This window comes from Pipistrellus kuhlii, unplaced genomic scaffold, assembly GCF_014108245.1.
Source record: "Pipistrellus kuhlii isolate mPipKuh1 unplaced genomic scaffold, mPipKuh1.p scaffold_m20_p_13, whole genome shotgun sequence".
Lineage (NCBI taxonomy): Eukaryota > Metazoa > Chordata > Mammalia > Chiroptera > Vespertilionidae > Pipistrellus > Pipistrellus kuhlii.
In genome coordinates this window covers 38,968,285-38,994,324 of record NW_023425438.1, presented here as the reverse complement: position 1 = coordinate 38,994,324, position 26,040 = coordinate 38,968,285, and the positions used below count along the sequence as shown (strand labels likewise).

The 26,040-nt window shown below is 48.7% G+C and overlaps 4 protein-coding genes and 1 pseudogene across 6 annotated transcripts; 3 read left to right on the top strand and 2 right to left on the bottom strand.

Moving 5' to 3' along the window:
* Positions 1-245: 245 nt before the first annotated feature.
* On the top strand, positions 246-1,290 carry MRPL53 (mitochondrial ribosomal protein L53). The gene is made up of 3 exons (XM_036435792.2): positions 246-452; positions 553-665; positions 767-1,290. The coding sequence occupies exons 1-3, from the start codon at positions 358-360 to the stop codon at positions 898-900; spliced, it is 342 nt and encodes a 113-aa protein (XP_036291685.1). The 5' UTR covers positions 246-357; the 3' UTR covers positions 901-1,290.
* Positions 1,291-5,883: 4,593 nt separating this feature from the next.
* On the top strand, positions 5,884-6,071 carry LOC118717878 (annotated as a pseudogene).
* A 758-nt stretch (positions 6,072-6,829) lies between these two features.
* On the top strand, positions 6,830-11,464 carry MOGS (mannosyl-oligosaccharide glucosidase). Of its 2 annotated transcripts, none has more exons than XM_045580933.1 (4): positions 6,830-7,327; positions 7,481-7,699; positions 9,096-9,282; positions 9,523-11,464. In XM_045580933.1, exons 1-4 carry the CDS (start codon positions 6,976-6,978, stop codon positions 11,264-11,266), a joined length of 2,502 nt encoding a protein of 833 aa, XP_045436889.1. In that variant the 5' UTR covers positions 6,830-6,975; the 3' UTR covers positions 11,267-11,464. The 2 variants fall into 2 exon arrangements, with proteins under 2 accessions (XP_045436889.1, XP_036291664.1); XM_036435771.2 differs by having other exon boundaries at positions 6,831-7,327; positions 7,481-7,698; positions 9,086-9,282.
* A 171-nt stretch (positions 11,465-11,635) lies between these two features.
* WBP1 (WW domain binding protein 1) lies at positions 11,636-14,133 on the bottom strand. The gene is made up of 4 exons (XM_036435789.2): positions 13,776-14,133; positions 12,753-12,855; positions 12,449-12,625; positions 11,636-12,298 (listed from the first exon to the last, which is right to left on the bottom strand). Exons 1-4 carry the CDS (start codon positions 13,842-13,844, stop codon positions 11,838-11,840), a joined length of 810 nt encoding a protein of 269 aa, XP_036291682.1. The 5' UTR covers positions 13,845-14,133; the 3' UTR covers positions 11,636-11,837.
* Positions 14,134-14,502: 369 nt separating this feature from the next.
* INO80B (INO80 complex subunit B) lies at positions 14,503-17,070 on the bottom strand. Of its 2 annotated transcripts, none has more exons than XM_036435782.2 (5): positions 16,938-17,070; positions 16,512-16,704; positions 16,187-16,305; positions 15,860-16,029; positions 14,503-15,112 (listed from the first exon to the last, which is right to left on the bottom strand). In XM_036435782.2, the coding sequence occupies exons 1-5, from the start codon at positions 16,993-16,995 to the stop codon at positions 14,582-14,584; spliced, it is 1,071 nt and encodes a 356-aa protein (XP_036291675.1). In that variant the 5' UTR covers positions 16,996-17,070; the 3' UTR covers positions 14,503-14,581. The 2 variants fall into 2 exon arrangements, with proteins under 2 accessions (XP_036291675.1, XP_036291673.1); XM_036435780.2 differs by having other exon boundaries at positions 16,863-17,010.
* Between the last annotated feature and the right edge of the window lie 8,970 nt (positions 17,071-26,040).

The following is a 26,040-nucleotide window of genomic DNA, read 5'->3' as shown; positions in this document are numbered from 1 at the left end:
AGCTGGTGTTAACCTAGAAGGGGAAATGCAGAAGACAGACCTGTTTTCAAAGCCAGGAGCAGACGGCTCTTACACAGTCGTTATGGGGTCACCACAGGGCTATGAATGGTAGGTAGTATTCGCTGACCAATTGCTTTGGGCCCCTCCATAATCTGTGCCGAAACCAACTCTTCGTCTGTGGCGTGGTCAGCCGTCCCACGCGACCCAAGGCGCAGGGAGCCCGTGCTCTGCGGAGGCCGAGGGGCGGGGCCTGTGCTCTGCGGAGGCCGAGGGGCGGGGCCTGCGGCTGCGCAGCCACTCACAACCTCCCCTGATGACACGTCTGACCGAACGAGTGCTTCCGGGGCGGAGGTTACCATGGCGGCGGCCGCCGTGGCTCGGCTAGGACTGCGGGCCGTCAAGGAGGTTCGGGTTCAGTTCTGCCCCTTCGAGAACAACGTGGAGTCTACGAGGTACTGGGGGAAGGGAGAGGGAACGGGAAAGGACGCCCTTCTCTCCCGCCGGGGGCCTCGCGCTCTTCGGCCCGGCGCTCACGCGGCTCTCCCGCCGCAGGACCTTCCTCCAGGCGGTGAGCCGCGACAAGGTCCGCGCCACCAACTTGAAATGCTCGGTGACTGTGGACGTGCGGCACGACGGCTCCGAACCCCGCGTGGATGTGCTCTTCGGTGGGCTCGCCGGGAGAGTCGGGCGGGAAGGGCGGCAGGCAGCCCGCGCCCCCTGGGCCCTGTGGTCCTCCTCGTACCTGACTCATTCGCTTCTCCCCCAGGAGACGGGCATCGCCTGGTCATGCGCGGCGCCCACCTCACCGCCCAGGAGATGCTCATGGCCTTCGCCTCCCACATCCGGGCCCGGAGCGCAGCGGGGAGCGGGGACACCCCCGGCGCCGATGGGGGCCGCTGACAGCGCGTAAGACACCAACAAGCAGATGTTAGCCTGGGACTTAGAACACTTATCCACGAAAAGCTTGACTTAATCATTCAACTCACCATCTGGAGGGCCACAGACACCACCCCCACCCCTGAAAAGAGCCCTATGACTACAAATCCAACCAGTGCTTCTGGGATGAGAGGATTCGGGAGGGGTCTAGACAAACTTGAATTTACTTTGTTTTCTAACCATCACTCACTGCTTAACCGTTTTGAATTTGGTACCACTCACTCAAGTATGATACCTCTTACTCTTATTAGCTAAATCCAGTGCTGTTTTCTTAGTCCTGATCCCTCCATCTAAGTAGCATTTGCCACTTTTAATTCATTCATTCCCTATGGAACTTCTCTTCCTTTTTTTCTTTTTTTCTTTTTTTTTCTTCTCTCAAACATAAAGGTCCCCCCCACCCCCTTACTTTTGGGCTATCTCATCTTCTGTTATAACTTGAACTACTCTTTGGGTTAAACCCTGCATTTCCGTTTGGGTCTAATCTTAATTTCTGTGCTATAGTCAGGTTACTACTGATTTTCTCCAAATCTTACAAACATTCTTTGTTCAAAATAAAATTGATAATCCTACATACACATATACTTGCCTCTCACTGACTTCCCCATTCCTTTTAAAGGCACTTCATGTGCTCAGCCACCTGGGCTGGAAATCTGGCTCTGCTATCTCTGTTTCCTTGCATATCCAGTCAGTAAGTTCATATTATTTCTGTGTTAGAAGCCCCTGAAATTTTAGTTCTATGTTAAACAAAAGTTCTCTTCATTCCCATTAACTCTCCTGTGTTATTGTTACAGTCTCCTTTTTTTCTCATAATTTTTTCTGCTGCTTAATTTTATCTTTCCAAAGCACATCACTGGTTATTTCTCAATACTACTTGTTTGGGAGAACAGCACCTAACGTACTTTTCATACAGTTACCACCCATTACTGTGGATCATGAATTAAGTTAGGAGGTTAAATCAGCTTTTAATAAATTAAAAAAAAGTAAAATATGTTCCCTGAATCCGCTGGTGAATTAAACAGAGTCCCTCCTTCTTCCTCAGGGAAAAAAAAAAGTAAAATAGAATAAAAAGTATCAGCACATGTATGGCACATGGAATAAGAAATATTCTTTTAAGAAAGTTAAATTTTGCCAAAACCGGTTTGGCTCAGTGGTACAGCGTCAGTCTGCGGACTGAAGGGTCCCAGATTCGATTCCAGTCAAGGGCATGTACATTGGTTGCGGGCACATCCCCAGTTGGGGATGTGCAAGAGGCAGCTGATGTTTCTCTCTCATGGATGTTCTCTATCTAGCTCTCTATCCCTCTCCCTTCCTCTCTGTGAAAAATCAATAAAATATATTTTTTAAAAAAAGTTAAGTTTTAAGTATATAATTATCTATATATAAGGTATCCCCCCAAAATGTACACACACTTTAATAGCTGATAGCACAGTTTTAAAAATGAAATGTATTTTAATAAACATGGCCTTTATGATTATTCAAAATGTGTTATACATTTTTGGGGAGACACTATATATGTGTGTATAGATATATAAAATACATGTACGTGTATATCTGAATGTAGTTGGTTACAATGCAGTATATATATATATTTTAAAATATATTTTATTGATTTTATACAGAGAGGAAGGGAGAGAGATAGTTAGAAACATCGATGAGAGATTCTACCGGGGATATGCCCGCAACCAAGATACATGCCCTTGACCGGAATTGAACCCGGGACCCTTCAGTCCCCAAGCCGACGCTCTATCCATTGAGCAAACCGGTCCCGGCACAATGTAGTATATTCTTTTTACTATGGCTTATAGGAAAAGATGGTTGCTAGCCACCAGAATTTCAAAATGCTCAGCTAGGCAATCAAGGATCTCTAGACACTGCTTGCTGGGTGCTTTGCCAAATACGTTTTCCATGAGTCTCCTACAGCAATTCTGTTCTGCTTCTCTGCTTAAAAGAAGGCTATCTCGCTCTAGCTGGTGTAGCTTAGTGGGTAGAGGTAAGCCTGCAGACTAAAGGGTCCCTCCCAGGTTCAATTCCAGCACATGCCCAGGCTTGACCCGCAGTAAGGGGCAGCCAGTCAATGATTCTTGTCATTGATGTTTCTATTTCTCCTTTTCTCTCTGAAATTAATATATATTTATTTTTAAAAGAGTGCTATCTACAAAGGGCTGAATTCCCCCTCTCTCTTTAAAAAAAGAAAACTACCACAAGACATTATAGTGTAGTAAATATCCTGAATGCCTGACTTAAACTACCAGCTTTGCCCTTAAAAATCTGTGTAACTTTGGACAAATTACTTACAGTGCCTCTTTCCTCTTTTGTAAAATGGGGACAGTAGTGCCTATCTCCTAAGACTGTTGAGAGGATTAAATGAATTGACATCTGTTAACACCTAGAACATTTTTGGGAATGAATTAAGTGTTATGTAAGAGGCCTTATCGTCCTACTTTATGTATACCATGAGAAGGCAGGGTTCTTTGGAAAAGACATTAATGCCGGAGAAAATAGAAAGGAAAAGAGGAAGACCAAAAATAAGGTGAATTGACTCCATGAAAGAAGCCATAGGCATGAGTTTACAGGAGCTGAGCAGGGCTGTTGAGGATAGGACATTGGGGACAAAACTCATTATGGCTTGCCAGGAGTCTGAGCAGACTCAATGATGTATAACACACAAGAAGCTTTACACTACAAAGTTACAGCTTGGGTTAGAATTTCCCAGCTCTGGTTAAATGGCTGTTATCTTTGGCCAGATTTAAGCATTCCTTATTTTTTTAGATGGGGTGGTTCAAACATTGCTGTAAACATGTGAACTTGAGGTTAGGGTTGTTTTCTCTGTCCCCAGCATAATGCCTGATACAGTGTGCACAATAAACATTTGTTGAATTTACAAATATTATAAAAATACCTTGTGCCTATAACTCCCATTGGTACTAAGATACAAAGATGAATAATAAAACTCGGGTATGTAATAAATGCTACAATATGGACCAGGTGCATTGGTAGTAAAATAGGACTGACCATTGGGTTTGGTTTGAAGGTGATTTTTTGTTAATCCTCACTTAAAGATATTTTTTTTCCATTGATACTGAGAGAGTGGAAGGGAGTGGGAGAGATGGAAAGAGAAACATCAATATGAGAAAGACAAATCATTTGGTTGATTCTTGCACACGTGCCCTGTCTGGGCTTGGGAATTGAGCCTGCAACCGAAGTACATGCCCTTGATGGAAATGAACCCGAAACCCTTCAGTCTGAGGGCCAACCCCCTAACTAAGCAGTTGCCAACTGGTGGTCCACAGACCACACTGGTGGTTCATGAGGTCCAAAAGATTGGTGACGGCTGCTCTAACTACTGAGCTGAAGTGACTAGGGCAGAAGGTGATTTTTGAATGAGCAAGTCTACCAATGTAGGGTGGGGCCAGAAGTCAAATTATACTGAAATTGGAGTAGACATGCAACAAAGTATTTTATATAATGAAGTTGTTTTTTTTTTAATCAATCTTTATTGTTCATATTATTACAAAGGTTCCTCATTTCTTCCCCCCTCCACCAGGTTCCCATCCCACCCTCCTCCCCCTCCCATCCCCCATTGTCCTCATCCATAGGTGCACAGTTTATGTTCAGTCTCTTCCTCCCTCCCTTTCCCTGATAGTAAATCCCTTTTCAGATAGTAAATCAGTTACTTAGCATTTTCTCATATCAATAATACCTCCACATGCCCAATGATACACTTCACACAAAAGACGTTTCCAAATAGGTCAACCAGCCTCATCCAGGCCCCACCCAAGGCACTCACAGATCAACACCCCAGCCCTATACTAACTCAACACATCAGATCTAAGCCTTCATCACTTGATTCAGCAGACCCTCAAGTTCCCACAAAAGTTTCCAGCCATGTCTGAGAGGCAGCCGTGAGGCAAGGGCAGGCGAGGAGCGAGCTGTTCCGGGCCTGGCTGCTTCGGGCCTGGCCTCTGTTGCTCTGGTTCGTTCCACAACCAGCTGCTCCGGGTCTGGTCACTGCCACTCCCGACCTAGTTGCTCTGGACTTGGCTGCTGCTGCTCCGGGCCTGGCCACACCCGACCCTGCTGCTTTGGGCCTGGCCGCTCCCAGCCTGGCAGCTGCTGCTCCGGGCCTGGCCGCACCAGACCCGGCTGCTCTGGGCCCTTATATAATGAAGTTTTGATGAGGTGTGATAATAGAGTAGCATAAGGGTGTGGAATAGGTTTTTATTTATTTATTTATTTTTTTATTTCTGTGGGGTTTTTTAATAGAAAATAATGACACTTTATTGATCTTGTTAAAATAATTTTTTATGTTCATACACAGAAACTTGCATAAGAAATTAAATTTGAATACATTATATATATTCTTCCTGTCATTTGCTGCAAACACTTAAGAGTACCAAGAGAATAAAAATAAAAAAATTTTCTAATTTTTTTCATTTCTAGAATATATTAATATGGTCATGCAAAAAAAGTTTTAGTATTTATTAGTATTTCAATAATTGAGTTTAGTTAGTAAAATACTTTTCCTTTTTTTTTTTAATCTTTATTGTTTAAAGTACTATATATAGTATTATATATGTCTTTTTCCTCATTGACTTCTCCCCAACTGGAGTAGGTTTTTAAATGGCAGGGATTTGTATTTTATGAAAATAACTTTTGTGGAGGAGAAACTATTCCAAGAGTGAGTACTGCCCCAAATGGCTAGCTAGATCTTGGTCAAAACATTACTTCCTGAAAATCCTCCAGACTATGATCTACCTGTCCTCTATGTCCCACACATGCTGGTTCCAAGAAAGCACTGTTGTCCTGCTCCAAGCAAGTATGCAAGGCATTTACCCCTTATTTGGGGTGGGTTACACCCCTTGTCGCCTGCCAAATGGCATGGAGTATGTTCCATGTTGTCCACAAGGCACACCTCATATGTAAATTCCCTTGATAAATTCTTAATGTATACTTAACCTGGCAGGGGAGATACCGTGATCACAAAGGTGGTGAAGGTGGTTTTCCCAGGGCAAGGTTTATCCATTGCATTCCAGATGTGCTGACCCCTGAGATTTCCTCAAATGTGAGAAATTCAACTGCAAAAGTTGGTATTGGGAGCCTAAAAATTAACTCAATGAAATGATGGTGTTTCCCATCTATCATCCCCAGGAAATTTTAACACCTTTTATGCTAAGCTGTTGGTTACAAATAAGTAACTGAATTTAAGTTGCATTTCTGAACTACCATCAAATATAATATTGACTCTTCTAGGTCAAACTGAAGTGCTCCTACCTACAGCTTTCCCTAATCTGGACATAGGTAATCCTTTCCTTAAGGTCCTTTGCTTCTTGGGTTGTAGGAAAGGAAGAGGGGAAAAAAATAAGTGCATGCATCACCATTATGATCCTTTTAAGGGTTCCTCTAGTTTACAGTGGTTCTCGACTTTTCTAATGCCATGGTTCTTTAATACAGTTCCTCATGTTGTGGTGACCCCCAACCATAAAGTTATTTTTGTTGCTACTTCATAACGGTAATTTTGCTACTGTTATGAATCGTAATGTAAATATCTGTGTTTTCCGATGGTCTTAGGCGACCCTGCTAGCAGTCGCGACCCACAGGTTGGGAATCGCTGCTGTAGAGCCTTGACTGGAATCTAACCCGGGGCCCACGCTCTATTCACTGAACCAAACCAGCTGGGGCAGTTCCTAGTTTTGAACAATAACTTCCCAGTTCTCTCCAGCAGTGTGGGACTTTCCATGCGCCAGCAAGTCAGCAGTTGGATTCCTGGTCAGAGCACATGCTAACCCTTACCCATTAGACACGGTCCCGGGGACTCGATGCAGATAACAGCCTATGCCACACCAACACGCCAGTTCTGGGCTAGGGGCCTTAACCTGACGTAGCGGGGCGGGACTTCCGTCGAGAGGCGGGAGCGGAACCGGAGGTGCAGCGTGCAGATTAGTGGCCGCCCTAGCGCTACGCTGGAGCCCGGGCGGAGAGGCCGGACGCAGGTTCTCGGCCGCCCCTCGAAGCTCTCGCGACGCCAGCCTCGGTGCCCGAATGGCTCGGGGCGAGCGGCGGCGCCGCGGCGCGCCCGTGGATGGAGCGCGGGCGGCCGAGGGGGCGGCCCGGGGCGGCCCCGCGCGGCGGGAAAGCCGGGGCGGCGTGGCCCGCGGCACGGTCGCGGCGGCGGTCTTGGTCATCGTGGTCCTGCCGCTGGCCCTGACCCTGTCGGGGAGCTGGCTGCTGGCCTGGCACCGCGCGCGGCGGGCGGTCACGCTGCACTCCGCGCCCCCGGCGCTGCCTCCCAACTCCTCCAGCCCCGCCATGGCCCCCGACCTCTTCTGGGGCACCTACCGCCCCCACGTCTACTTCGGCATGAAGACCCGCAGCGCGCAGCCCCTCCTCACCGGTAACCGGGCCCCGGCGGGCAGGCAGCTTTCCTAGAGCGAGGGTGGGGAGGAGCGGGTCAGGAGAGTTAGGAGGAGGGATGGCCCTGAGCTTCTCGCAGACACAGAGGGGCAGGGTTGCCGCTCTCTGACTTACGTGGCCGTTCTACCCCCAGGACTGATGTGGGCACAGCATGGCACCGCCCCTAAGCTCAGGCACACGTGTGAGCAGGGGGACGGCGTGGGCCCCTATGGCTGGGAGTTCCACGACGGCCTCTCCTTCGGGCGGCAGCACATCCTGGATGGGGCTTTAAGGCTCACCACTGAATTCGTCAAGAGACCCGGGGGTCAGCACGGAGGGGACTGGAGCTGGAGAGTGACTGTAGAGTCTCAGGTCAGGGCCTCAGGACACCCCTCCCCTAGCCCAGACGCCCTCCGTTCTTCCTTTGCTGCCAGCAAGTGCAGTGTGAAGTGGGGGGTAACAGCTGGAGCTGCAGTCTGGCCATCTGGTTTGAATCTGGTTGCCTGCCCGAAAACACTTGCCTATGAGACCACCTGCATTTACAATTCCTACGTCTTGGTTTCCTTTCTGTAAAGTGGGGATGAAAATAGCACCTAACACAGGATTGTAAGAATTAAAGGAAATAATATGTAGAGTTCTTAGCATAATACACAGCACAGAAATACTCATTATTTCCCAGAGAACTCTGTGCAGGGATCTTTAACTCATCCCACTGGGTGTTTACCCACAGTGACCCTCAACACCGCCAGATAACTCAAACCTCATTTCTCCAACAGCTTCCATCTGGAACAATTCGGTTCTCAACCAGTTTGTTCACAGAAAAAAAAATGTCTTGGTTGTCAGTGTCTTTGGTTTTGGACCTGACAACCCTTTCATGCTGATACCTCAGCCTGACAAAAAGCGTCTCTCGGGCAACAGAGAGAATGCTTTTGTTGTTGGCGAAATTCATGATTAGCACAATTTTAAAACATAGAGACCATGCCGAAACCGGTTTGGCTCAGTGGTAGAGCGTCGGTCTGTGGACTGAAGGGACCCGGGTTCGATTCCGGTGAGGGGCATGTACGCTGGTTGCAGGCACATCCCCAGTAGGGGGTGTGCAAGAGGCGGCTGGTCGATGTTTCTCTCTCATCGACGTTTCTAGCTCTCTGTCTCTCTCCCTTCCTCTCTGTAAAAATCAATAATATATATATATTTAAATTAAAACAACAACATAGAGACCATCAAGAGTGCTAATGTTGCTAAGGGTGTGAAAGAAACAATAATTATATGCGGTTGAAGAGGTAGGAAACCTGCTGATTTAGATAAAGGAAAAGCAGTTAGCCAGTGACAGCCATTTGCGGAGATGGTGATGTATGAAGGTGCTGCATGCTGACCTGAAAGACATCCCTGGACCGAATGCTAAAAGTGATTCATTTAAGGCTGGTAGGGGTAAAATTAAGAAAAGAAGTGTTTGTTTATATATTAAACAGTACATTAGACATGTACTATATATAAAAGGAAGGTTAAAACGGGATCATTTGGGAGTCTAGAATGGATTAATTCAATTTACATGACTTCTAGTGGGTAAAATGATTTGGTTTTCCAACAAATCGCTTTTCGAACAGCCTTCCAGACCGAATTAAATTCGAGAACCAACATTCCACTGTATTTGTTGTTTCATTTTGCTCTGTCCTGGTGCCCCTTTCCCTCACTAAGTGTGATTCTCAAGAGCGAATATAAATCTAATGCAATGTTTTTTCTGTCCTCCTTGTTCATCTAGGCCTCGGGTACCTCTGCCCTCCCTTTGGTGTCCCTGTTCTTCTACGTGGTGACAGATGGCAAGGAAGTCCTAGTGCCAGAGGGTGGGGCTGAGGGGCAGTTGAAGTTCATCAGTGGTCACTCCAGTGAACTTGGTGACTTCCGTTTTACACTTCTGGCACCAACCAGTCCAGGGGGTACTACTCCCAAGTATGGCAGGTAACTGGGGTGGGGGAGAGTGTGAGGTGGTGGTAGGGGTGGTACGGATGCTGATTTAGCTTGGCTCCCATCTCCTCTACTCTACCCTCTTTCCACGTTATTTCCCTTCACACCAGCCTCCATGCCCTCTACATTGTCAAGACCTTTCCATCCTAACTCACGATCACCTATTTCTCTTTATAACCCTTCTACTTCCTACCCTCCTGAATAATATTTCCTATTTGTCTTCTTCCCTTCAAGCTACAATGTCTTCTGGTCCTCCAACCCAGGACTTCCCTTGCTGACAGACATGGTGAAGAGTCGCCTAAATAGCTGGTTTCAGCATCGGCCCCCAGGGGCTTCTCCTGAACGCTACCTTGGCTTGCCAAGATCTCTGAAGTGGGAGGACAGAGACCCAAGCGGGCAAGGAGAGGCCCAAGGGCAGTTCTTGATACAACAGGTGACAGTGAAAGCCCCCTTTTCTGTGGAGTTCGTGTTTGAATCTGGCAGTGCCCAGGCGGGAGGAGACCAAGCCCGGGGGCAGCTGGCAGGCAGCCTGCTGACGCAGGCCCTGGAGAGCCATGCGGAAGCCTTCAGAGAGCGCTTTGAGAAGACCTTCCAGCTGCAGAAGAAGGGTCTGGGCCCACAGGAGCAAGCTCTGGGTCAGGCTGCCCTCAGCGGTCTCCTTGGTGGGATCGGCTACTTCTACGGACAGGGGCTTGTGCTGCCAGACATGAAGGCGGAGGAGTCTGAGCAGAAGGTGGCCCCGGCCCTCTTCCCACCGGTCCCTCTCTTCACAGCAGTGCCCTCCCGGTCGTTCTTCCCACGGGGCTTTCTTTGGGATGAGGGCTTTCACCAGCTCCTGGTCCAGCGATGGGATCCCCGCCTCAGCCGGGAGGCCCTAGGCCACTGGCTGGGGCTACTCAATGCCGATGGCTGGATTGGGCGGGAGCAGGTACTGGGGGATGAGGCCCGAGTCCGGGTACCCCCAGAATTCCTGGTGCAACGGGCAGCCCATGCCAACCCCCCAACCCTGCTTCTGCCTGTAGCCCACATGCTGGAGGGTCACGATCCTGCCGACTTAGCCTTCCTCCGCAGGGCCTTCCCCCGCCTGCATGCCTGGTTCTCCTGGCTTCATCAGAGCCAGGCAGGGCCAGTGCCCCTGTCTTACCGCTGGCGGGGTCGGGACTCGGCCTTGCCAACCCTGCTGAATCCCAAGACCCTGCCTTCAGGGCTGGATGATTACCCCCGTGCTTCGCACCCTTCAGCCACCGAACGGCACCTGGACCTGCGGTGCTGGGTGGCACTGGGTGCCCGTGTGCTGGTGCAGCTAGCAGAGCAGCTGGGCGAGGCTGAGGCGGTTGCAGAGCTGGGCCCGCTGGCTGCCTCGCTGGGGGCAGAGAAGAGCCTGGATGAGCTACACTGGGCCCCAGAGCTAGGAGTCTTTGCAGACTTTGGGAACCACACAAAAGCAGTGCAGCTGAAGCCTCGACCCCCTCACGGGCTGGTTCGGGTGGTGGGCCGGCCCCACCCTCGCTTGCAGTATGTGGATGCCTTGGGCTATGTCAGTCTCTTCCCCTTGTTGCTGCGGCTGCTGGACCCCCACTCTCCCCGCCTTGGGCCACTGCTGGATGTTCTAGCCGACCGTCGCCATCTCTGGAGCCCCTTCGGTTTACGCTCCCTTGCAGCCTCCAGCCCCTTTTACGGCCAGCGCAATTCAGAGCATGATCCTCCCTACTGGCGGGGAGCTGTGTGGCTCAATGTCAACTACCTGGCCTTAGGGGCACTCCACCACTACGGGCACCTCAAGGGTCCTCACCAAGCCCGTGCTGCCAAGCTCCACAGTGAGCTCCGTGCCAATGTGGTGGGCAATGTGCTGAGGCAGTACCAGGCCACAGGCTTCCTGTGGGAGCAGTACAGCGACCGGGACGGACGGGGCATGGGCTGCCGCCCCTTCCAGGGTTGGACCAGCCTTGTCCTACTGGCCATGGCTGAAGACTACTGAAGGGAGAGTGTGGGAGGCGAGTGAGGTCCCTGTAACACTCCGGACTACAGGGTCCAGGTCTCCAAATTCTGCCCCAACCCTCAGATACCAGTGCTTTGAATCCTCATGTTAGGTGTCTCATTATCATCCCACACAACCCTGGGGTGAATGTGAATTCAGAGCCTTATTTTTCTAAATAAATTGGAAAACCATGCCAAATTACTGTTTTTGCCAGCTTTGCCTCACCAAGAGGTCTTGGCTCAGTCCAGGCCTGTGGGCTGCCTCCTATCCTCCAGAGAATCTGGGGAAGGTGGCCATTGCCCGTCCCCTCCAAGTCCATCCAGGTAGTGAAGTGAGATGAGCACTAGACCACCCAAGTCCACAAGCAGCTGGTTCATATCTCTTTAATGAGATCAAAGGCTCCTGTGTATGTCACCGGGGGTAGAGCTAGCACAGTCCCCCAAACATGGCCCCTGTCCTCGGGACTCCAGCCCTTTCAGGCAGATTCTAGGAAGGCAGGGAGAGGCCGAGGAGAACTCAAGGAGCTGGAACCAGGGCTGTTTCTAGTGGGCACCCACCCTCCTAAAACTGCTCATGGGATGCCCCCTTCACTGGTAGCCGGCCCCATGGAAGGAACTTGGGGTATGGGTTCTAGGGACAGTGTGCAGGGGGAGCAGTCCCCCAGGTCTGGCTGGATAGCACTAGCCTTAGCTTCCTTGACTGGCTCACGCTCGCTGGAGTCAGGGCAAGGGCAGAGCTCGATGCCCGAGTCACCAGTCAGGCGGCGATAGCGGCAGGAGGGGGGTGTGGGGGCAGGGCTCACCCCTGCCCCAGGCTCACCCGCCTGATGAGGGGGGGCACTCTGGTGGGAGGAAACACCTTCCACATTTGTTCCCTCGGAGTGGACAGGGCAGCTAGAAGTGGAGGAGCAGCAGGTACATTCCCTGGAAGCAGTCAAGGGGCAGCCTGGGACCGCAGTGTAAGGAGGTGGTGGTGTGCCCGGGCGGTGAACCACATCCTCATAGGCGGGGGGTTTGAAGGCGCTGAGGAGGCCTGCAGGAGAGAATGGCATGGTTGGTTGAAGACAACCAGGGGTGAGGTGGTGGTCTCTTTACTGTTAGGGAAAAGTGTGCTTTGGAATGTCTGAAAACAAAATGTGGGGAGGAGCCACCGGTAGTGAGCCCAGAGCCTCGAGTCACTCACGAAGGTCAAGCAGTGAACTGGCAGGAACAGGGCCAGCCCCGTGGCATGCCCCGTGGTAGGCCAACAAGTTGATCTCACGCTGCCGCTGCTGTTGCTGTAGCCGGAGTTTAGCTCGTCGGTGACGGAAGGCGCAACAGCAGCTAAAGAGGATGAGGACAGTCCAGAGCAGCCAGAACCCTGCAGGGGGGTGGAAGGAAGAGTCTCAGATTCCTCCCGTGCAAAGAAGGGTCCCTGAAGGCTAGAATTCCGAGGTCCAAGGGAGGGTGGGCAGAAGGACCCGAGAACGGCCCCCACAGAGACTCACACCAGAGCTCATAGTAGTAGGTGCAGCAGCCAGTCTCCCCGCAGCAGTGACCACTCTCACAGAGGTAGGGCTGGTTGTTCACTCCTGGGCAAACCTCTCGAAGCTGGGAGCAAGGAGGCACTTAGCACCAAGGGAGAATCCAGCCCAAGGCACTGTTCACCCCCACATCCAGCCCCTGCATGCACACCACACGCCCACCCTGTGAACCAGTGTAGCTCAGGTCTATGAGGAGGCAAAGGAGGGATGCTGAGAGGAGTGTTCAAATGTCTGAAGGGCTGTCAGCATGGAAGAGGATTTGGAATAGCAAAAATCAGCCTGGAGAACAGGACGAAGATGTGAACAGAGGCAGATTTCAGCTCTGCATATTGACTGGCCCCAGGGCATTTTCTGTTAACGGGGTTTGGCAGAAGCCAGAAGATAAAGCAATCTCAAAATCTCAGACAATGGGTAATGGGTTTAAAGTCATTTCCAAAGCTAAGATGCTTTCATTGTCCCTCATGGCCTGCCATTCCCCATCCCCAAGGTGGACCTTTCCACCCCTGAGTCTCAGACTTCCTAGGATAAAGGCGGGGCAGTGTGAGACCCAGAGCAGTGCTCCCAACCAGATGGGATTGCTGTGGATGATAAAGGATGGCAGGGCGCGCGAGTCTGGGTTCCAGCTCTTCTCCAAATTGCTCCCTCAAGAGAAGACGCTATTGGCCTCTGTTGTGACAATAGGCACACAGAAACGCATCACAAATAACTGTTGCAAGACAGGAAGCCTCCCAGGGCCTCACTATGCCTCTGGTCCCTGGAGAGTCACTGCAAGCTCCCACTGCATCCATGGGATGGTGTATAAGACCGCAGGCAAAGTCAACTGCATCTACGTTACAAAGTTTAAACAAAGAATGCAAGGGACATTTAGGAACTTCACAATACCTTTGGCTCCGTGAGTCCCTACCCAACCCCCAAAAAGACAGGGACAGAAAAGGGGAAAGGGAAGTAGATGGCTATAGGGATATGCTTTTGGAGCAGATGGGATACCTGCTGTTGCGGCACTCGAAGTGCCCCCCAGGCCTCCTCGCTGCCGTTCCCGCTGCTGGCCCGAGCCATGCCTCCACCTACAGCCCCCTGGAGACCACAGCCTCCTCTACTGCCAGCCACCCCGCCCCTGCCGCCTCTGCCGCCACCGCCATGGTCCCTGCCCGGCCCATCTCCGCTGCCGCCACCATCACTCCGCGGCCGGCCGGAGCTCCCATCCGGGGAGAGCTCTGCCAACTAGGAGCCAGGTTGCTCCGTCCCGCCAATCAGCATCGCCCTCCGGCGAACGGGCCAATAGGACGGGATCGGAGGCTTTTGTTGGGGACCAATCCGCAGCGGCGCCCCGGCCGCGCTCCCAGACAACAAGCGCTCTCCCAGACAAAGAGTGCAGTGAGGCTCCGCCCACCGCCCTGACTGACAGCGACAGTAGCCAACGTGGACAACACCACGGGCTTCGAGCTGTCAACCAATGAGCGGCCGCCCAGAAGAGCAAACTCCCCTCTGATTGGCTGGAATCCCGTCCCTTGGAAGGACGCCAAAGGCCGGATCACGCCAGGTGATCCCGCCAGAAGAGATGGGAGTCCCCCAAGTCGGCCGGAGCCCAGCGCGCCAGCCCGGGCTCGGTGGACGTTTCCGAGGCGTCAGCGCAAGCTCCGATGGGGGCAACATGTGTGGACAGGGAATCGGCTTCCCATGCCCCATACACTCAATTCTGTAAATTCGGTACCAGTCGAGGCACGGGATACAATTTAATAAGGAAGACACTGGATCCGGGCAGGGGAGAGGGTTCAGAGTCCTGGGAAAGGGCCTTACGTAGCCAGAAGGGGGGACCCGGGCCCTTCGGGTCTCCCCAGCCGCAGCTGCAAGTTGATGCGGTAGCACTGGAGGCTGCAGAGGGCCTGGCCTGTGCGGGAGCAGGCGTAGCGGCGCGGGTGCGGACAGCCAGGGACCGAGCACCGCGGAGGAGGGCCGGGCGGAGGCGGCCGCTGAGACACCGGTGCGGGTGTGGGGACGCCGGGCGGGAAGGAAAGGGTGGAACCCTGGGCCCCGCTGCTGTAGCGCACCATGGGGGCCGGGGCCGCGGCCCGCCCTCCCCGCCGCTCCCCCCTCGCGGCCCCGCGGCCCCCGCGCCCGCTGGGCGCTGCCGTCTTCGTGAGGCGCTCGATGGTCTGGTTCTTGTGCTCCTCCGCCCGCCGCGCCGCCTGCAGCCGCCTCTTACGAGCCCGCTCCTCGCGCTTCAGCAGCATCTCCTCGGTGAGGGCGGGGGCCGGGCAGCCCGCAGCCACAGGCAGCGGCAGCAGCGGGGAAGGCTGGCTCTGCGCCTTCTGGAGCAGAGCTCGCTGGGGAGAGACAGAGGTGGTGTCAGAGAATGGAGAAGCGAGGTCTGCAGGAAGGGTCCAGAGGGCACCCTGGTCTCCAGACTTTCAGCTTTAGATCCTGACTCTCAAGAGGAAAAGTGTTAGAAATATTACCTGCTTGCCTTGTGTACCAAATTCTCTGCATCATATTTCTGAGGATTTTTAAAAAAATTGATTTTCCACAGAGAGGAAGGGAGAGGGATAGAGAGCTAGAAATGTCGATGGGAGAGAAACATCAACCAGCTGCCTTCCGCACACCCCCTACCGGGGACGTGCCTGCAACCAATGTACATGCCCTTGACTGAAGTTGAACCTGGGACCTTTCAGTCCGCAGGCCCACGCTCTATCCACTAAGCCAAACCGGTTTCGGCTCTGAGGATTTTTTATTTATTATTTTAAATCTTTATCTCATTGAAGCATTAATTAGATAAGTGCTCAATGCCTGAAAAGCTCCTCTGGTACTGGAAATGTTAGCTCTTCAAAGAGGTCTTCCCTCCCTATCTAGTGTCTCTTTCCTACCGCTTTCTGTTTCATCACTATACATATATATAAACTTAACTGCTTTTCAAAATTATTTCCTTCTTTACCTACCCACCCCAACACACACATGAATACCAGCTCCTTGAGAAAAGTATCTTTTCTCTAATGCCCAATGCCTAGCAAAGTTCTTAGGACATGGAAGGTTATCTCTAAATATCTGGTAACTGAATAAAGAATGAACCAATTTACCTGTCGAGCAGTGAGCAGCCGTTCGTTGATCTCCTTCTTGAGATCTCCATTGTCATCTAGCTCCCCCTTCTCCAGGGCATCCAGCCACCTCTGTTCCTCCTCTTCCTCCTGACCCCCTAAGTCCCCCGACAGATCTCGAAGTGGGGAGGGGGACAAATTACTATCTTCATCTGGAAAGAGAAAAGTAGAATTGTTCAGGTGGGGCACCCAAATTTGGCCAAGTTAATACTGGCACACTCAAAATTCTCTCCCTCCTCAGAAGTAACCTTCTCCCTTTAATCAGGAATCATGAGAAACCCTGTTTCCCCACCTCCAGATCCTTCTCACCCAGCCAGGCACGGTACTGCTCAAGGGGGACGCCTTCCATTGGTTCCTCTTCATTGTCCACGACCATAAGGGGAGAGGGGGACCGAGGGCCCTCGGGGATCACAGTGAAGGTAGGAACACTGCAGAGAAGCAACACCACTCTAAGCCGAGCAAGTATCTTCTTTCTGCTCAGTAGCTACCTCCAGCTTCCCTCACACCCTCTAGATCCTTCCTGGGCCCTGAAGTCACCGTGTCCATTCTATCTTCTGGCAAGCCCAGCCAGCGTCTCTTTCCTTTGCCTCCTCCTGAAGTTCCCCAAGTAAAACCTTGGTTCTCTTGGCCTCACCTCTTGGTGCCCAGGACCTGCCCACCCAGCTTGATCTTGAGTTTGAGCTGGGGCTTTGCAGGAGACGGCTGCGTGGGCCCAGCTTCCTCTTCCTGATGGTGTTTCTTCTTGTGTTTCTTTTTGTGCTTCTTGTGCTTCTTCTTGTGCACTCCGTGGCCGTGGGCACCCGCCAGGCTCAACTCCAGCGCTTCCCCTGCGGGAGGAGAGCCGGTCAGCGGTGTGAGGCGGGAGTGGGGCAGCGAGAGCCCCGAAGAAGCACCCAATTTCCCTAGGGGCTCCCACTCTTCCCGCGGTACCCGCCGTTACCATAGCAACAGCCCCGCCTCTCTCCTCCCACCTGTGGCGAGGTACCTTGAAGGCCCCGAGAAGCGAGAAAGGAACTCCTTTCCTGCAAAGGCCTAAGTGGCTTTATGGACCCGCGCTTACCTGGCTCAGGGGCCTCCATAGCCCCGGAGGTGCTCCCGCGCCGCCACAGCTTACTCATGGGTTCCTGCTAGGAAAGGGGGCTGGAAATGATCAGGGAACGGGCAGACATGCCACTTCCGCCCCGCGGAAGAACTCATTCCAGCAAAACAACAGGAACTTCCGGCGCGTAGCAAACACGTTTGTGCGGGGCACATACTGAAGCTCAAAGCGTCCCTGGGAAACAACGATTCTCCCCAACCAAAGTTCCGGGCCCTCCGTCTGGGACAATTCAAAAGGCGCGGCTTTCCTTTCGCTCTGTCTCTCCATCAAATCCGGAGTGGGCGATTTGATTATTTCATTCCGGCGTCGTGGACGTACACTCCCGGCCACATTCGGGGCTGAGCAGTGAGGACACTGGGATGAATGCGAACCCTCTCCTCTGGCTTCGAGGAGCGAGGGGAGGGGTACACAAGCCAGATTGCTGGCAAGACAGCCGAAGTGTTTAACAGCACAAGTGTCCTACGAGCAGGGCGAATAGCATTTAAGCCTAAATTCTCATCAGTAGAGAAATGGATAAATGAATTATGGTGCATCTGTGCAATGTGGAGCTACCGTGTTCCTAAAAAAAAAAAAAAATTAAGAGTGATAAGTAATTGATAAGACTGATATGGAATGCAGATTCTAGTAGGTAATAGCATTAGGAACAATCTAAATGTTCTCCAATGAAACACCAAAATGAGTTGGTCTACGGGTTTAGAGCATCCATACAATGGGAGCCTATGTTGCTATTAAAAGAAATGAGGCCCCAGAAGGCTACCCAAGAAACGGATGGGTGGCTGAAGGGAGGCTTGGTTTTTTGTTTTGTTTTTCATAAAATACCCTTTTGTGCCTATTGAATTGTGTGTAAAAATGTGTGTGTTTAAACTAATTTTAAATATATATTTTATTGATTTTATACAGAGAGGAAGGGAGAGAGAGAGTGAGAAACATCGATGAGAGAGAGTCATCGATCAGCTGCCTCTTGCACATCCCCTACCAGGGATATGCCTGCAACCAAGGTACATGCCCTTGACCGGAATCGAACCCGGGACCCGTCAGTCCCCAAGCCGACGCTCTATCCATTGAGCCAAACCGGTCCCGGCTAAACTAATTTTAAAGCACACAGTAGCTCTGTGTGTGTTGATATAGGAAATAAGCAAGTTTCAAGATGATGTGATTCCATTTAAAAGACATTATAACTCTGGCTAGTGTGGTTTAGTTGGTTGGGACTCATCCGGTGTAATATTAGAAGGTGGTGGGTTAGTTTTCTGATCAGATTCCGAGATCAGGAAGCAGCCAATTCACATCAATGTCTCTCTCTCTCTCTCTCTCTCTCTCTCTCTCTCTCTCTCTCTCTCTCTCTCTCTCTCTTTCTCTCTCTCTCTCTCTCTCTCTCTCTCTCTCTCTCTCTCTCTCCTCCCATTCCCCTCCCTCACCCCTCTCTCGTCCTCTCTAAAAATCAATTAAAATTTTTTTTTAGCCCTGGCTGCTTTGGCTCGGTGGATAGAGCATTAGCCTTTGGACTGAAGGGTCCCAGGTTCGATTCCAGTCAAGGGCACATGCCCAGGTCGTGGGCCTGATCCTTGGTAGGGGGCATGCAGGAGGCAGCCAATTGATGATTCTCATCATTGATGTTTCTTTCTCTTCTTCTCCTTCCTTTATGAAAAAATAAAAAATAATAAAGACTAATATATACATAGAAAAAAAATCAAGGAGTGTATGCTATACAGTGAATGGTGCTTATCTTTAGAAGTGGGATTAGAGAACTTTCACTAGCCAGATCTGTAACGAATTTTCTTACAGCCAGTGTATATCATAATTAAATTACAAAAAATTACCATCTATATACATATATTTAAATATGTCTGAGATGTGCCGAAACCGGTTTGGCTCAGTGGTGGAGCATCGGTCTGCGGACTGAAAAGTCCCAGGTTCGATTCCGGTCAAGGGCATGTGCCTTAGTTGTGGGCACATCCCTGGTGGGGAGTGTGCAAGAGGCAGCTGGTCGATGATTCTCTCTCATCGACGTTTCTAGCTCTCTATCCCTCTCTCCTCCTCTCTGTAAAAAATCAATAAAACATATTAAAAAAATAAAATATAAAAAAATAAATATGTCTGAGGTGTGTATCTTAACAAGGTAGCAGCAGTGAACAAAGAAAGAACTGATTCAAGAGATATTTCCTTGATAAAAATGAAAAGGAATCAATGAGCAATTATATATGGGAATTCAGTCAGGACGAAGTTAATGTGATAGAGTGATTGATTTTTAAAAATATATATTTTATTGATTTTTCACAGAGAGGAAGAGAGAGGGATAGAGAGTTAGAAACATCAACGAGAGAGAATCATCGACCAACTGCCTGTTGCACACCCCCTACTGGGGATGTGCCCACAAGCAAGGGACATGCCCTTGACCGAAATCGAACTCGAGACCTTTCAGTCCACAGGCTGACACTCTATCCACTGAGCCAAACTGGTGCCGGCAAGTGATTGATATTTTTAAATGTCTTTTTATTGATTTTTAGAGAGAGGGGAAGGGAGAGGGAAAGAGAGAGAAACATTGATGTGCTGCTTCCTATATATCCCCTGTGGGGGATCAAGGCTGAAACCCCTTTATGTGTCCTGCTGGGAATAGAACCAGTGCTCATCTATGCTGAACCACTGAGCCACACCAGCTGGGCTATAGTGATTAATATTAAGAGTAAGACAAGCCTAGTACAAATTCTATCACTTGTTACTTATGTAACCTTGGACTCAAAGTTATTTAAGCTTTCTGAACCTCAGATTCCAGATTTGTAAGATGGAATAAAGTAGGATCTACTTCATAGGGCTTTTTCAAGGAGTAAAGCAAATCAAGAAAGCAAAGTACCTAGGGTCATAACTGGCATATAGATGTTCAATAAACAAACAACAACAACAACAATAGTAGTAGTAAACAACTACATTTCTAGCCCAAATATGTTAAGGGAACAAAGTGTTTTAAATAAAGATAATATGCTGAAACTGGTTTGGCTCAGTGGATAGAGCGTCGGCCTGCAGACTGAAGGGTCCCAGGTTCAATTCCAGTCAAGGGCATGTGCCTTGGTTGTGGGCACATCCCCAGTAGGGGGTGTGCAGGAGGCAGCTTGTCAATGTTTCTCTCTCATTGGTGTTTCTAACTCTCTATCCCTCTCTCTTCCTCTCTGTAAAAAAAAATCAATAAAATGTATTTTAAAATAAATAAATAAAGATAATTTAGGGATAGAAGCAAGAAAGAAGGGAAACATTTAGTGTTGCCTAAGGTAAATCTTTAATGAAGTTATTTATTTGTATTTTATTTTATTTTTTAAAAATATATTTTATTGATTTCTTACAGAGAGGAAGGGAGAGAGATAGAGAGCTAGAAACGTCGATGAGAGAGAAACATCGACCAGCTGCCTCCTGCACACCCCCCACCGGGGATGTGCCCGCAACCAACGTTCATGCCCTTGGCCGGAATCGAACCTGGGACCTTTCAGTCCGCAGGCTGACGCTCTACCGCTGAGCCAAACCGGTTTCGGCTATTTATTTGTTTTATATTTTTATTGATTTCAGGAGGAAGGGAGCGGGAGAGAGAGTTAGAAACCAGCTGCCTCCTGCACGCCCCCTACTGGGGATAGAGCCACAGCCGGGCATGTGTCCTTGACCAGAATGGAACCTGGGACGCTTTGGTCTGCAGGCCAACGCTTTACCCAGTAAGCCAAACCGGCTAGGGCCCCTAAGGTACATTTGAAGTGCCTGTGGGGATGCCCAAATACGATGGACCCCTGAGAGAAGAGGCCAGTGCAGAAGGTTGAGTGGTGGATGTCATCAGCATCATAATGACGTCCCTAAAAGTCTGGGGACATAGGAGACATTCCAAAATGAGCAGGTAGATGGAGAGAAAAGGACTGGGGACAGACCTGAGTGGGCACCTGTCCTGGATGGGCAGGCAGAAGCAGCAGGCTATATTGAGATGAGGAGGTCAAGAGAGGCAAGAAAGGCACTCAAGGGCAAAGGGTATCGCCAGGGAAAGGCTATGAGCAGCCGCATACAGTTCTGCAAAGGGCAGGCTGAACTTTAAGAACAGGATACATTCCAGCAGGAGGTGAGGACAATAGTCCTGTATCACGAGAAGTTAAAATGAGGGGTCACCTGTAGTTAGAATTGGAGTTGATAACCTGCTCTTCAGTGTGTCCCCTCTCCCCCGTCACCCCCAGGGCCTCTCCCTAAGGACGACGCTATTGTTCCCTCAGGAGGAAACTGAGGCTCAGAGAAGCGGAATGATTTGGCCAGAGTCACGTAGTTCAGGAGTGGCAGTGCCAGCCTCAAACAGAGGCTTCCTGACACTGGGTCCAGCGGTGTTTCCTCAACATCCTGACGTCCTGCAGGGAGGAAATGGCGGCAGCTGGCAGCCACCGGCTTCGTGGCTTTGTTTTTAGTCTTGCTTTGTTTAGATCGAGTGATAGAGGTTTGAGCATGTTGTAGGTTGAAAGGAGAAACTTCCTCTGAAAGAACTCTTGGGCTTATTTTTAAAATAGAATTTATTTTGAAATAATCTCAAACTTACAGAAAAGTTTCAAGAAGAGCACAGAGAACTTTGTCTCCTTATGCAGTTTATTCCGTTGTTAACATTTACCACTTTCTCCCTTACCCCACTATCATCCCTTTTCTAATTAACCTGAGAACAAATTGTAGACAAATATTTCAACCTTAAATATTTCAGTGTTTTTCTCAAAACAAGTTCACTGTTCTATAACCTTCATGCCACCCTTCCAGTCAGGAAATTAACGTTGATAGGGCACTGCTGTCTAATCCACAGAGCCCACTCAGATTTCACCCACTGCCCAATGTCACCTTTTCCTTTCTAACCCAGAATCCAAATTCAGGGTCATGCATTCCTTTTACTTATCATGTCTCTGATTTTCTCCCTCATGTTTTTATTTATTTTATTTTATAAAAATGCGTTTTTATTGTGTTCAGAGAGAAAGGGAGAGATAGAAACTTTTTTTTTTTTTAATTTCAGAGAGGAAGGGAGAGGGAGAGAGAGAGAGAGAGAAACATCAATGATGAGAGAGAATCAGTGATCTGCTGCCTCCTGCATGCCTCCTATTTGGGGATTGAGCCTGCAACCCGGGCTTGTGCCCTGACTCAGAGTTGACCCACGACATCCTGGTTCATGGGTCAGCACTCAACCACTGAGCTACGCTGACCAAGCTCTTTGATAAGCTTTAATCTGGGACATTTTTTGGGGTCCTTGACAGTTTTAAAGAGTACAGGCCTGTGATTCTGTGGGATGTCCCTCAACCTGGATCCACTTGTTGTTTCTTCCTCATATCTGGACCCATAACTTCTCGGTAGAGGTACCACACACAAAAAAAGATTATGGTGTGTTTTTTTCAGAGTATCGCATCAGGAGGTCCATGATGTCAGCCTACCCCACTATTGATGATACTAAACTTGATCACCTAGTCAAGGAGGTATCTGTCAGCTTTCTTCACTGTAAAGTCACCATTTTCACCTTTGTAATTAATGCCTATTTTCTGGGGAAATACTCTGAAACTAATACGCTGTTCTTCATCAAACCTCCACCTACCAGGCTTAGTATCCATTGATAAATACAGCTTGAATCAACACCACTTTAACCATTGCCAAAGGGTGTAAAAATCTGTTTACTTCCATTATTCCATCTACATGTATCAGTTGGCATTCTACTTTCTTGTCTTACATTCACTTATATGTCTATTTATTTATATCAGTAAGGGTTCCTGTTTCACTCAGCAGGTTGTAATACATTACCATCATTATTTATTTTATGCTCAGATTTGTCTCAGATTTTGTCAGTGGGCATTTCTTTAAGATGGCTTCTTTGTCCTTCTGACATGTCCCCATCATTTTTGAGCACCTTTTTTTTTTTTTTTTTTTTTTTTTTTTTACTTCCTTGCACTACAAAATGATTTGGGCTCATGTTATACTTTCCCTAGATAAGGACTGGGAACCAGGGAGGCCAGGCAGTAAGAACACACTGCTGAGGTTACACTGAGTTCACACCAAATTCACACCACAGGAATCTACGGATGAGGAGTTCCCACTCCTCATGGGCTGCAGGTGCAGTAATGACAACTGAATTCTTCTGAAACTTGCTTTCACTCATTCAAGATTCAAAGTCCAGTTGGGAGCATTCCAGTTGGTTGGCTTAAGGGCTAAGTGCCTAACCCTGGCTATGAAATGTGGGAGGGAGGATGAATGTCCTACAGCTGCCAGAAAGAGGGCAGAGCCTTAACTGGCTAATATTATCCACAGTAGAGGACTGTGCAGACATAGGAAGATTATTTGAACACTGGGTGACATACAACCCTTCCCCCCAACATCTACTTCATAGTTGGAGATCCGAATGCCTCCTACTGGAGACTGAGTCACAAGCAAAAGAAAAGGTTGGGAAGATTATGCACCAAACCATGCCAGTAAAATTTTTTTTAATTTTATTTATTATTTTAATTTTATTATTTTTAAATATATATATATTTTATTGATTTTTTTTGCCCCCTCCCTCCCTCCCATAGATACCCTCCCTCCCCAGAGTTTTATGTCCATTGGTTGTACTTATATGCATGTAAATAAGTCCTTCGGTTGATCTATTATCTCCCCCAGATCTTCCTCCCCTCCCCACTGTAATTTGACAGTCTGCCTGTTGCTTTACTGTCTCTATATCTGTCTCTTGGTTCATCAGTTTATAATGTTCTTTATCATCCACAAATGAGTGAGGTCATGTGGTGTTTCTCTTTCATTGATTGGCTTATTTCACTCAGCATGATGTTCTCCAATTCCATCCAGGTTGCTGCAAATGATGAGAATTCCTTCTTTTTTATGGCAGCATAGTATTCCATTGTGTAGATGTACCATAGTTTTTGGATCCAATCATCTGCTGATGGGCACCTGCGCTGTTTTCAAATTCTGGCTATTGTAGATTGTGCTGCTATGAACATAGGGGTGCATATATCCTTTCTGATTGGTGTTTCTAGTTTCTTGGGATGTATTCCTAGAAGTGGGATTACTGGGTATGCTGGTAAATGTTTAACAGAAGCTCGGGGGTGTGCGTTGGGGCTCTTATTTATACTGTTCACCTATTTCTGTTGTGTAAATAGCACTGTCACCATGGCCAATTGCAAATGCAACTCAAGACAGAGTTGGGAAGAGATGTGCTGTAGGTCACCATTACATAGCAGTTGCACCAAACAGATTTGTCTCTATAGATGTAAACAACCTCAAGAGGTAATAGGAAAATGTAGTAAAATAATTAGGAGGTGATGAGTTTTGCTTTAATTAATTAATTAATTAATTACTTTTGTTAATCCTCACCCAAGAATATTTTTTCCATTGATCTCCAAAAGTGAGGGAAGAAGGGAGGGAAGGAGAGAGAGAATGAGCTCACGAGCTCGCCCCACCCTGTAGGGATTGAACCTATAACCCAAGTACATGCCCAGGAATCTGAGATCCTTCAGTTCTTGGATTGATACTCTCTAAACACAGAGCCACACTGGCCAGAGCTCACTTTGCTTTAATGAAATCTATTTAGCCCTGGCTGTTGTGGCTCAGTTGGTTAAAATGTCGTTTCATATACCGAAAGGTGGTGGGTTCAATTCCAGGTAAGGGCAAACTATGGACATTTCTTCCCCCACTTCCATTCTGCTCTTTAAAATCAATTTTAAAAATTAAGTTTATTTAGTTGTGAATTTTTAATTTAAAAAATATTTTATTGATTTTTTTTTTTTCAGAGAGGAAGGGAGAGGGACAGAGAGTTAGAAACATCGATCAGCTGTCCCCCCCACACACCCTACTGGGGATGTGCCCACAACCAAGGTCATGCCCTTGACCAGAATTGAACCCAGGACCCCTCAGTCCCCAGGCCAACATTCTATCCACTGAGCCAAACTGGCTAGGGCTAATTTAAATTTTAATTAAACTTATATCTGAAATGCATAATTCTGGAAAATTCAGCGGTTGTCTCTCATGAGCCAGTGTGAGGTACCATACTATCTCAGTGTTTTTCTGTGATGGTGGCAGGGAAGGCATTTTTACTCATTTATTTTTTTAACTTTATATTATTTATATTTATTTATTCATCTATTATTTTGTATTGATTTCTGAGAGGAAGGGAGAGTGGGAGAAAAAGAGAGACACATCAATGATGAGAGAGGATCATTGATGGGTTGCCTCCTGCACACCCCGTACTGGGGATTGAACCCATAACCAGGGCATGTGCCCTGACCAGAAATCAAACCATCAAACTGTGACCTCCTGGTTCTTAGGTTGATGTTTAACCACTGAGCCATGCTGACTGGGCTATTATTATTATTTTATTATTATTATTATTATTATTATTATTATTATGCAGGCATCCTGGTATAGTTAACAACAGAGTTGGTAGGAACCAGGCCCAGGATGCCAACCAGCTTCCAGCTGCTGTTCTCCCAGCAGTGTAACACTTACCTAGGTGAGCTATGTTATTTTTAAGAGGTAGGGTTAGGAGTGTTTAAAAAACTCTTACGTGTGTTTTTATGTTTGTGTGTGTGTGTGTTTTTAATTTGATAAAAGGGATAGAAACATCTGTGAGAATCATTTATCAGCTGCCTCTTGCATGCCTCCTACTGGGGATCGAGCCTGCAGCCCCTGGCATGTGCCCTGACTGGGAATCCAACCATGACTTCCCTAGTATAGGTTGATGGTCAGCCACTGAGACACACCAACTAAGCTCTGTGTTTTTTATTTTTTTGTATTTTATTGATTTTTACAGAGAGGAATAGAGAGTTAGAAACATCAATGATAGAGAAACATTGATCAGCTGCCTCCTGCACACTCCCACTGGGGATGTGCCCACAACCAAGGTACATGCCCTTGACCAGAATCGAACCTGGGACCTTTCAGTCCGCAGGCTGACGCTCTATCCACTGAGCCAAACTGGTTAGGGCAAGGCTCTGTGTGTTTTTAAATAAGAATTTTATTTTATTGTGTATTTACCACCCAAAGTCAAGCCTCCTTCTGTCACCATATATCTCCCCTTTACTCCAAAAAGATATGGACCCAGAAT